Consider the following 12,471-nt stretch of genomic DNA (forward strand, 5'->3'; position numbering starts at 1 on the left):
TAAAGTATAATAATAAAAAAAACTTCAAATTAAGACCTCAAACTATGAAACTACTAAAAGAAATACTAAGACAAACAAACAAACAAACAAAAACATAGGGGAAAATCTCCAAGACATTGGTCTGGGCACAAAGATTTCTTGAGTAATACCCCACAAGCAAAGGCAACCAAAGCAAAATGGACAAATGGGATCACATCAAGTTAAAAAGCTTCTGCACAGCAAAGGAAACAGTCAACAAAGTGAAGAGACAACCCACAGAATGGGAGAAAATAGTTACAAACTGTCAATCTAACAAGGGATTAATAACAATATATAAAGAGCTCAAACAACTCAATACGAAAAAAAACTAATAATCTGATTTAAAAACGGGCAAAAGAGAGTTTCTAAGGATCATGCCTGAGAATGAGTATTTCTTTTCTTTTTTTTTTTCTAAGGCGGAGTCTTGCTCTGTCACCCAGGCTGGAGTGCAGTGGCATGATCTCGGCTCACTGTAAACTCTGCCTCCCAGATTCAAGTGATTCTCCTGCCTCAGCCTCCTGAGTAGCTGGGATTACAGGCATGGGCTACCATGCCCAGCTAATTTTTGTATTTTTAGTAGAGATGGGGTTTCACCATGTTGGCCAGGCTGGTCTCGAACTCCTGACCTCGTGATCTGCCCGCCTCAGCCTCCCAAAGTTCTGGGATTATAAGCGTGAGCCACCACGCCCGGCCAAGAATGAGTATTTCTGATCCAGAGACAATGGTCCTGATGAGATGGAGCCTGAAGGCATCATTGAGAGAAACTGAAATGAGATTGTTGACAGTTTTGATGATATGAACCTCTTGGAATCCCTCCTCCATGGCATCTATGCCTATGGTTTTGAGAAGTCCTCTGCCAACCAGTAGCGAGCCATTCTTCTTGTATCAAGGATTATGATGTGATCACTCAAGCCCTATCTGGGACTGGGAAAATGGCCACTTTTGCCATATCAATTCTGCAGTAGATTGAATTAGATCTGAAGGCTACCCACACCTTGGTCCCAGCATCCACTTGATAATTGGCTCAAAAGATAGAAAAGGTGGTCATGACACTAGGAGACTACATGGGTGCCTCCTGTCATGGCTGTATTGGGGGCACCAACGTGCATGCTGAGGTGCAGAAACTACAGATGGAAGTTCCCCATATCATCGTGGGTACCCCTGGCCATATGTCTGATATGCTTAACCAGAGATACCTGTCTCCCAAATACATCAAGATGTTTGTACTGGATGAAGCTGATGAAATGTTAAGCCATGGATTCAAGGACTCAATCTATGACATATTCCAAAAGCTCAACAGCAACACCCAGGTGGTTTTGCTATCAGCCACAAGGCCTTCTGATGTGCTTGAGGTGACCAAGAAGTTCATGAGGGACCCCATTTGGATTCCTGTCAAGAAGGAAGAGTTGACCCTGGAGGGGGTCCACCAATTCTACATCAATGTGGAACATGAGGAGTGGAAACTGAGCACACTGTGTGGTTTGTATGAAACCCTGATTGTCACCCTAGGCAGTCATCTTCATCAATACTGGAAAGAAGGTGGATTGGCTCGGCTGGGTGCAGTGGCTCACGCCTGTAATCCCAGCACTTTGGGAGGCCAAGGCGGGCGGATTACGAGGTCAGGAGAGCCAGACCATCCTGGCTTACATGGTGAAACCCCATCTCTACTAAAAATACAAAAAGAAATTAGCCGGGCATGGTGGCAAGTGCCTGTAGTCCCAGCTACTGGGAGGCTGAGGCAGGAGAATGGCATGAACCCGGGAGGAGGAGCTTGCAGTGAGCCGAGATCGCACCACTGCACTCCAGCCTGGGTGACAGAGCAAGACTCTGTCTCAAAAAAAAAAGAAGAAAGTGGATTGGCTCACTGAGAAGATGCATGCTTGGGACTTCACTGTCTCTGCCATGCATAGAGATATGGAACAAAAGAATGAAATGTGATCATGAGGGAGTTTTGTTCTGGCTCTCACAGAGTATTGATTACCACTGACCCGCAGCCAGAGGCATTCATGTGCAGCAGGTTTCTTCAGTTATCAACTGTGACCTTCCCACCAACAGGGAAAACTGTATCCACAGAATTGGTCGAGGTGGACGGTTTGGCCATAAGGGTGTGACTATTAACATGGTAACAGAAGCAGACAAGAGGACTCTTTAAGAAACTGAGACCTTATACAACACCTCCATTGAGGTGACGGCCCTCAATGTTGCTGACCTCATCTGAGGGGCTATCCTGCTACCTAGCCCCAGCCAGGATTCATTCTTGGGAAACTGAGGAGCAGCAGGAGGCGGAAGGAAAGAGAGCCAAGGGATGGACATCTTGTAATTTTTTTCCTTGAATAAACGTCACTTTTTGAGGCAAAAAAAAAAAAAAAGGGAGGGTAAAAGATCTGAATAGGCATTTCTCAAAAGAAAACATACAAATGGCAAACAGATATATGAAAAGGTGCTCAATATTACTGATTGTCAGCAAAAGGCAAATCAAAACTACAATGTGATATCATCTCACCACAGTTAAAATGGTTTTTATCCAAAAGACAGGCTATAAGAAATGCTGGTGAGGATGTGGAGAAAAGGGAACACTTGTACGCTGTTGGGGGGAATATAAATTAGTATAGCCACTATGGAGAACAGCGTGGAGGTTCCTCAAAAAACTAAAAATAGAGCTACCATATGATCCATCATACTGCTAGGTATATATAACCAAAAGAAAGGAAATCAGTATATCGAAGAGATACCTGTACTCCCATGTTTGTTGCAGCACTATTCACAATAGCCAGGATTCGGAAACAACCTTTATCCATTCATCAACAGATGAATGGATAAAGAATATGTGGTACGTGACCAGGCACGGTGGCTCACGCCTGTAATTCCAGCACTCTGGGAGGCCGAGGCAGGTGGATCACCTGAGGTTGGGAGTTCGAGACCAGCCTGACCAACATGAAGAAACCCCATCTCTACTAAAAATGCAAAATTAGCCAGGCATGATGGCACATGCCTGTAATCCCAGCTACTCGGGAGGCTGAGGCAGGAGAATCTCTTGAATCCCAGAGGTGGAGGTTGAGGTGAGCCAAGATTGTGCCATTGCACTCCAGCTTAGACAACAAGAGTGAAACTCCATCTCACACACACACATAAAAAAAAAAAAAAAAAAAGAATATGTGGTACATATACACAGTGGAGTAGTATTCAGCCACGAAAAAAAGAGTCCTGTCATCTGCAACAACATGGATGGAACTGGAGGACATTATGATAAGAAAAATAAGCCAGGCACAGAAAGACAAACTTCCCATTGTCTCATGCATTTGTGAGAACTAAAAATCAAAACAATTGAACTCATGATGACAGAAAATAGAATGATGTAAGTTACCAGAGGCTGGAAAGAAGGTGGGGGTGGGTGGGTAAAAGTGGGCATGGTTAATAGGTACAAAAACATAATTAGATGGAATGAATAAGATCTTGTCTTTGATAGTACAACAGGGTGACTACAATCAACAATAATCTACTGTATATTTTTAAATAACTAAAGTATAATTGGAATGTTTATAACACAAAGAAATGATAAATGCTTGAGGTGATGAATACCCCATTTACCCTGATGTGATTATTACATACTGTATGCCTATATCAAAATATCTCAGCTGGGCATGGTGGCTCACACCTGTAATCCCAGCACTTTGGGAGGCCAAGGCAGGAGGATCATGAGGTCAGGAGTTCAAGACCAGCCTGGCCAATATGGTGAAAACCTGTCTCTACTAAAATTACAAAAATTAGCCGGGTGTGGTGGCACAAGCCTGTAGTCCCAGCTACTCAGGAGGCTGAGGCAGGAGAATTGCTTGAACCCGGGAGGTGGAGGTTGCAGAAGCCGAGATCACACCATTGCACTCCAGCCTGGGCAACAGAGTGAGACTGTCTCAAAAAAAAAAAAAAAAATCAAGCTACCAATGACTTTCTTCACAGAATTAGAAAAAACTACTTTAAAGTTCATATGGAACCAAAAAAGAGCCCACATCGCCAAGTCAATCCGAAGCCAAAAGAACAAAGCTGGAGGCATCACACTACCTGACTTCAAACTATACTACAAGGCTACAGTAACCAAAACAGCATGGTACTGGGACCAAAACAGAGATATAGATCAATGGAACAGAACAGAGGCCTCAGAAATAATGCCGCATATCTACAACTATCTGATCTTTGACAAACCTGACAAAAACAAGCAATGGGGAAAGGATTCCCTATTTAATAAATGGTGCTGGGAAAACTGGCTAGCCATATGTAGAAAGCTGAAACTGGATCCCTTCCTTACACCTTATACAAAAATTAATTCAAGATGGATTAAAGACTTAAACATCAGACCTAAAACCATAAAAACCCTAGAAGAAAACCTAGGCATTACCATTCAGGACATAGGCATGGGCAAGGACTTCATGTCTAAAACACCAAAAGCAATGGCAACAAAAGACAAAATTGACAAATGGGATCTAATTCAACTAAAGAGCTTCTGTACAGCAAAAGAAACTACCATCAGAGTGAACAGGCAACCTACAAAATGGGAGAAAATTTTTGCAACCTACTCATCTGACAAAGGGCTAATATCCAGAATCTACAATGAACTCAAACAAATTTACAAGAAAAAAACAAACAACCCCATCAAAAAGTGGGCGAAGGACATGAACAGACACTTCTCAAAAGAAGACATGTATGCAGCCAAAAAACACATGAAAAAATGCTCACCATCACTGGCCATCAGAGAAATGCAAATCAAAACCACAATGAGATACCATCTCACACCAGTTAGAATGGTGATCATTAAAAAGTCAGGAAACAACAGGTGCTGGAGACGATGCGGAGAAATAGGAATACTTTTACACTGTTGGTGGGACTGTAAACTAGTTCAACCATTGTGGAAGTCAGTGTGGCGATTCCTCAGGGATCTAGAACTAGAAATACCATTTGACCCAGCCATCCCATTACTGGGTATATACCCAAAGGACTATAAATCATGCTGCTATAAAGACATATGCACACGTATGTTTATTGTGGCACTATTCACAATAGCAAAGACTTGGAACCAACCCAACTGTCCAACAATGATAGACTGGATTAAGAAAATGTGGCACATATACATCATGGAATACTATGCAGCCATAAAAAATGATGAGTTCATGTCCTTTGTAGGGACATGGATGAAATTGGAAATCATCATTCTCAGTAAACTATCACAAGGACAAAAAACCAAACACTGCATGTTCTCACTCATAGGTGGGAATTGAACAATGAGAACACATGGACACAGGAAGGGGAACATCACACTCTGGGGACTGTGGTGGGGTGGGGGGAGGGGGGAGGGTTAGCATTAGGAGATATACCTAATGCTAAATGATGAGTTAATGGGTGCAGCACACCAGCATGGCACATGTATACATATGTAACTAACCTGCACATTGTGCACATGTACCCTAAAACTTAAAGTATAATAATAATAATAATAATAAATAATAGTTATTGAAATAAAAATAATAACTGGAATTATTCATATGGTTATAATAAATAATTGATAAGAAAACATACAAAAAAAAAAAAAAGGCCGGGCATGGTGGCTCACGCCTGTAATCCCAGCACTTTGGGAGGCCGAGGCAGGCGGATCACAAGGTCAGGAGAGCGAGACCATCCTGGCTAACACGGTGAAACCCTGTCTCTACTAAAAATACAAAAAATGAGCCGGGCGTGGCGGCAGGAGCCTGTAGTCCCAGCTACTCGGGAGGCTGAGGCAGGAGAATGGCGTGAATCCAGGAGGCGGAGCTTGCAGTGAGCCGAGATCACGCCACTGCACTCCAGCCTGGGCGACAGAGTGAGACTCCGTCTCAAAAAAAAAAACAAATAAAAACAACAACAAAAAAAAACAAAGAACAAGCAACAGCCCTCTATATTAACTTATTTTTGTGGGTTATGAAGAGAGTGAGAATTGGAGAAGTACAACTGACAATGAAACCTAACAAACCGGACATAAAAGGAAGCCACTTGCCTTCCTCAGGTTAAGCTATAATTTGATTCATTTATGAGGCACAGGAAGGACAAGTATTTTCACTTCATCTTTTTGTGCTGAGTAATATTACACAATAATACATATCAAAAAGCCATTTTTCTGAAATGAAATGTATCCTTGAAACATATCTACAGAATGTAACACAAACAAAACCTTTAACCCAAAACATTCTTCTATATAAATCTAGGAACACACCCAAATGAATATCACCAGTAAAGTTCCCTAGATTCTGCAGAAATGACAAACTATGAACAAAGCAATATATTTTCATGCACTCATAAATTATCAAATGAGCCTCCCCAAAAATCAGGGAAGCAGGGTCATATGGAGTGTCTTTTGCTAGTTTGCCCTCTGCTCCCAAACAGGCTAAGTCACTTAATATACAGATGTGGTTAAAGATAATTTTGTACAATGCCATTCTTTAGCCACTAGGTTTCCCAGGTTTGGGGTTTACAAGATCTATAAAACCATAGGGCTATGGAATACAAATAAAATCTGACCCTAAATAATCTTTTCCTTTACCATTGCTGACATTCCTCAAAACCCTAGATCTTTCCTTTCAAAATAATGAAAATTAGCAGGAGGCTCATCCACAACAGACTCCCAGGGTCTCACTGTCAATAAAATGGGTGTCATGAAACAATCAGTGTGCTTCAGGGGAAGAGTCTCTAAGTGGAAACATAATACACAAAAGGATGATCAACATTAAAATGTTTTCCTAATTGGGGGAAAAAATTCAACAGCTATTTCAAGAGTTAAAAGGCTGCCTTTTATTGAACTGTCATGCTATCTCTCCAACAGGCAAGCAGTGGAAACATTTTAAGAGCATTACCTTTAGGAGGAAAATAAGACTTGCTTTCAGCTTTGTGAGGCCAGTCTACTACGAGAGGTCCAAACCTGCGAAAGCTGGCAGTGATCTCATCTACAAAACAAAGAAAGAATCTTAGCAAAAGAGAAAAAAATATTGCAATCAGAAAACCAGAAGAGCACAAAACATGTCTTTTTAGTTTAAAAAAATGTTTTGAGGGTTGTTTTCTATAGCATCTTTACGGAAGTGAAACCTACTAAGTGAAATACCATTGCTTGGGTGTACATTTGGTTATTCACTTTTAATCATGCAAAGTGTGTTTCTAACTATAATTCATTTCCTTTCACTGCCAATAAACTTGACATAAAGAATTTGGAAGAAAAGTATCTCATATTAAACTAAGGTGACTTCTATGTCAAATAGAAAGATTCTAAAAATAGGAATGTTCTCTGATTTTAGTAAGAAAGTAAGGTACAGAAAATATTTAAAATATGGTTTCACTTGTAGGAACCTCTAAGATTATTTAAGAAATAGATACGATTCTTTTGGTAAGGAGTAGGGGCAATAAGTAGGTAATTCTATTGGGTGATAAGAAAATGTTGATGGCCAATGCTCTCTTTAATAACTACATATTACATACCCTATATAGAAAATATATCAAAAATTATAGATCAATACATTTATATTTTCCCTCTGACATATGACTCAAAGCAGAGGTTATAACCTGGCTCCTACTCAGGTTTAGGGTACCACTCTCTCAGCCATGATCTTAAAAATTGTCTTGAAGATAATCTAATCAATAGATGAGATTAACATGAATACAAGAACAATTTGGAGGAAAATAAGCATTCAGCTATGTATAACTTTAATGTAGTTAGTCTAAAATAAAACCACTTTTTGAGACTTTTCTCCTGTCACCATGAAAAAAGGAAATCATGATAAATTTGAAGTGTGTCATAGCTAGAAAAATGCTAGAAAAACAAGACTGTTAGAATATCAGACAGTATTTTTATATCAGACCCAAAGCCTACTGGAACTAGAGTTGTTTTTTGCTTAAGTTAACTTTGTCACAATTTTATTTCATTCATCCTTTCAACAAATATTTATTGACAACTTACCGTGTGCTAAAATAAACTGGCTTTAGGCATAAGTGAACACTCACTTTTGGACTGATAGCATCTCAAAACTATTATTAAGAAAGATTCTAATTCATCTTCATTCTTTTAAAGAGGTGGATTATGCTTTTTGTTAATAGGTATTTGTTTTTATTTATTTATTTACTTATGAGACAGGGTCTCACTCTGTCATCCAGGCTGGAGTTCAGTGGTATGATCATAGCTCACTGTAACCTCAAACTCCTGGGCTCAAGTGATCTCCCACCTCAGCCTCCCAAGTAGCTGGGAGTACAGGCACATACCACCATACCCGGCTAATCTTGTTTTGTAGAGACAGGGTCTTGCTATGTTGCCCAGGCTGGTCTTGAACCCCTGGGCTCAAGTAATCCTCCCATCTTGGCCTCCCAAAGTACTGGGATTACGGGCGTGAACCACTGCACTGGCCAGTATTTATATTAAAATGTGAGATGGTTTGGTGTGATGCACATGAGCAGAAGCTCTGGAATCTAATTGAATTTGAGTTGCAACTGCACCATCAGCTATATAACCCTGAACAAATTATTTCTCTCTGATCCTCAGTTTCCTTATCTATAAAATGGAGATGCTAGGATATCCCTTATTAGATAGCTATGAGGATTAAATGAGATAATGTAACATGAAGTACTTAGTAAAATAATAGACTACCACTTTCTAATCCACCAAATAGTCTCACCTCCTATGCACTAAGATATAGATGTCCTAAAGTTGACTTGGAGAGGAGAGGCAGGGTCAGAACACACAAAGAACAAACTCAGCCTTTGCAAAATCATTAATGAATGCATAGTACCTTCATCAATATCAGGAGGAAGTCCTCCAACAAACACCTTTCTAGAGTAGCGTTCTACTCGTTCCCCATTTTGACAGCGAGTGGGAGAACTTAAGCCAGATGACAAGGCCTGATCACCGTGGCTATCATCCAGGAAGGCATCTTCAAAGGGAAAGAGAGAAGATCGACCTGAAACAAATGTGGGAGTTTCTATAATTAAAATGATTTTCTAGGACAATAAATGCTCTATTAGAAGCCCGAAGTGCAGAGAGAAGCATACAAAAAAAAAGGTGTCCTGAGCTGTGGTTTTTCCAAGATTAACAGGACTGAATATTACCAGATAACTTTTTATCATCATTTTTGTGTAAGGGTAGGCACAGCCTTGGGATGACCAGATTGCTAACTAAAGAAAAAGAATCATCCAGGTGGGCATGGAGGCTCATGCCTGTAATCCCAGCACTTTGGGAGGCTGAGGTGGGCGCATCACCTGAGGTCAGGAGTTCGAGGCCAGCCTGGCTAACATGGCAAAACCCCGTCTCTACTAAAAATACAAAAATTAGCCAGACATGGTGGTGCATGCATGTAATCCCAGCTACTCAGGAGGCTGAGGCAGGAGAATCGCTTGAACCTGAACCCGGGAGGTGGAGGATGCAGTGAGCCAAGATCGTGCCATTGCACTCCAGCCTGAGCAACAAGAGTAAAACTCAGTCTCAAAAAAAAAAAAAAAAAAAGCATCAAAATTTCAGTGGTTTCCTTGCTAAAAAATCACTGCATTTTACTCATTCAGTCTCTATCATAGCTACTAGGAGTATATTCAGCAGCTATGTTTTTTTCTTTCTTTAGTCATTTCTTAAAATAAATGGACAAAGTAATCTCTATCCATAGATTTTTATCTGCTCTTTATGGTAATCTCAGAGGTTTAGTTCTAAAGAGTGGTCCTGATAGCCAAGGGAATACAAAACTGGTGACAGAGGCTGATAACTTCTTTTCTAATAGCGGAACTAAAGATCATCAAGTTTTCCTTGTCATTCCAAGCTACTCTAATTTGGAAATAAACATATGCAATAATAAAGGACAGGGTAAGTAAATGAAAACACATAACTTAAGATGTGGGAGTATAAATGTGGATGTGGTTATGAAACCCTTAACCCTACTAATCTAGGCTACATTTTATATCACTCAAAAAATATACGAAAAGAAATGAAAAAAGAATTATTTTCATTAACTCTATAGCCAAATAAAGTTTGTAGAGCAAAAGTACCTACCCAATCCACATGACTATAAGAAAGATACCAGCAGTTAGAGTCAGCAGTAAATTTACCAGCAGTAAATATAACACAATAATGTCATTTGGCATTACAAAATAAAATCTAAATTTAAAATCAAATATATTTCCTGTTTGAGTCAGTGACTTCCTAGTAAAACTTTCCACTAGGTTCCACTCTAAAAATGAACCATTAGAGTACTCTAACTTTTGGGGGAAAAAAGGAAAATTCCCCTCTAAAATAAATTAATATACTCTTAAAAAAAAAAAAGAGCAGTGTCTTCCCCATTTAGTCTATACTATCTTTATTTCCCTGAAACCTAGGTTTTTGTGTCACAACAGCCAACTCTAAAACAGAATATAAATAGCCCTTAGAAAAATACTGAACATGTATTTCTTTTACAAAAAAGTTAAAGTTATTAATATAACTCTGGTTATTTTGTGAACAACCCAGGTAGTGTAAAAAAGACACTGTTTTAATGCTAGGAGTTAAATAAAAAGACCAAATAATTTTTTGTTCAGTTTTCCCCAGCTTAGCTATAAAGAAACAGAACAAAATCTGTCATCTCATGCCACCCATCTTTTTTAGCCTGGCAGCAACAAACAATAGACAGTAAATTCTCATCCCTTGATGTTTGTTTTGATCACTGGGGGTGAAAGAAATAGATTTGCAGCAACTATAGGCAAAAAGAGCTTTCCAAAGACATCCAGTGACGTTCTCCTAGAGCTGACAGGTTTGCTTTATTCCATAGCCCACACTCAGTGAATTACATGCCTACTCAGTGTCAGGCACATGCGCAAATCAGCATTTCCCAGTGAGTGTTCCCAAACCCACCTCTTACCTTCAACACTAGTAACATTAGATACTCAGAAAACGAGAGCTGGGGAAGGGGAAATGAAATAATCTGGGAAAATAATGCATACGTTATGCTTTTCCACCTCAGAAAATAAAAGGCTACGAAAAGTTCTACAGTAAAGAAACATTAACTGGCCAGGCATGGTGGCTCATGCCCATAGTCCCAGCACTTTGGGAGGCCGAGGCAGGTGGATCACTTGAGTCCAGGAGTTCAAGACCAGCCTGGGAAACATGGTGAAACTCTGTCTCTACAAAAAATACAAAAATTAGCTGGGCATGGTGATGCACATCTGTAGTCCCAGCTACTGGGGAAGCTGAGGTGGGAGGATCACTTGAGTCCAGGAGGTAGAGGTTGCAGTGAGCTGAGACCACATCAGTGCACACCAGCCTGGGTGACAGAGTGAGGCCCTGTCTCAAAAAAAACAACATTAACTTACTCCAGCATTACCCAGATGTTAAAGGAACCCTTTACCATACAAAACTCAGTAGAAAACACTTGAGGAAATATTCACCCATATTTCAGTGACACCGAACAAATAAGATACTTCCTTGCCAAAGGAATCACAGTCTGGTGGGGGAGACAGGCAAGTACATAAATAATTATAAAACAGAGATGTGCTAAGAGAAGACTTTACCAAGTGACACAAGAACACAACTTACTGCCCTCCTGGAGATTGGCGGGGAGAGATTTTTAGAGTATTTTCACAGGAGGGCAATTTTGAGCAGAATCTTGTCAGAGTGGGAGTTTCTGAAGTAAAGGAACAAGAAGCCACAGAGCAAGTACTGTCAAAACAGCTTTTGATCTTTCCCTCCAAAATTGCTCCTTCTCTAATATTCCCTAAAATCTCAATAAAAATGCTGATTATCCACACTGGATTCAATCCAGAAACCTAGAAATCATCCTTGACATCTCCCTTTCTCTTATACTCCACGTCAAATCCATCTCTCATTAAGTCCTGCCAATTCAAGCAGAGTAAATAGTCTGTTTAGTCTACTGACTTCTACCTCGTACCCCACAATGCTTTCTCCACAAAACAGCCAAAGGTACCATTTTCAAACATTAATTTGAACATGTAAGCACACTCCTCACCCCATCCTTGAAAGCCCTCAATGATTTCCCATTACTTTTTGGATAAAGTACAAAAACATAACTGTGAACTGCAAGGCCTCTGCACACCTCTTCTACGTCACAGTTGCTGCCTCTCCTTCTTGCTCACTAACTGCCAATCACACAGACCTCCTTCGTATTTTCGATTATTCCTCCTTGCTGCTAGCCATAAGGACAATGTGTTCCCTCTACCTAAAACAAACATACCCTTTTCAACTCTCCAATTTCCTAATTAATTCCTATTAATTCTTCAGGTCTCAGCTGAAAAGTCTTCCTCAGGTTGAACTTTCCTAAGCCTTTAGATTAGGTTAGATTCCCTTTTCTATCCACACACAGCCCCCTGTATTCTTCCTTCCTAACACTTTCCCCAAGGACCATTATACCATTTGGGTGCGTTTTTATTGAGTATCTCTTTCCCTAACCCTATTAAATTGTAAACTCTATTAGGATGGGACCA

At 40.1% G+C, this 12,471-nt stretch overlaps 1 protein-coding gene and 1 pseudogene across 19 annotated transcripts in view; one reads left to right on the forward strand and one right to left on the reverse strand.

Annotated features, from left to right (window-relative positions):
• The window catches only part of CPEB3 (cytoplasmic polyadenylation element binding protein 3), a 242,765-nt gene that overhangs the window by 86,804 nt on the left and 143,490 nt on the right, over positions 1-12,471 (reverse strand). For all 19 annotated transcript variants that reach the window (XM_016918864.4, XM_016918862.4, XM_016918865.4 and 16 more), the window contains 2 exons: positions 8,808-8,975; positions 6,891-6,980 (listed from right to left, as the gene is read on the reverse strand). In XM_016918864.4, the coding sequence (XP_016774353.1) occupies positions 6,891-6,980; positions 8,808-8,975 (258 nt within the window). The remainder of the gene's footprint in view (positions 1-6,890; positions 6,981-8,807; positions 8,976-12,471) is intronic.
• LOC101057542 (eukaryotic initiation factor 4A-I-like) lies at positions 754-2,129 on the forward strand (annotated as a pseudogene).

This window comes from Pan troglodytes, chromosome 8 (assembly GCF_028858775.2).
Source record: "Pan troglodytes isolate AG18354 chromosome 8, NHGRI_mPanTro3-v2.0_pri, whole genome shotgun sequence".
Lineage (NCBI taxonomy): Eukaryota > Metazoa > Chordata > Mammalia > Primates > Hominidae > Pan > Pan troglodytes.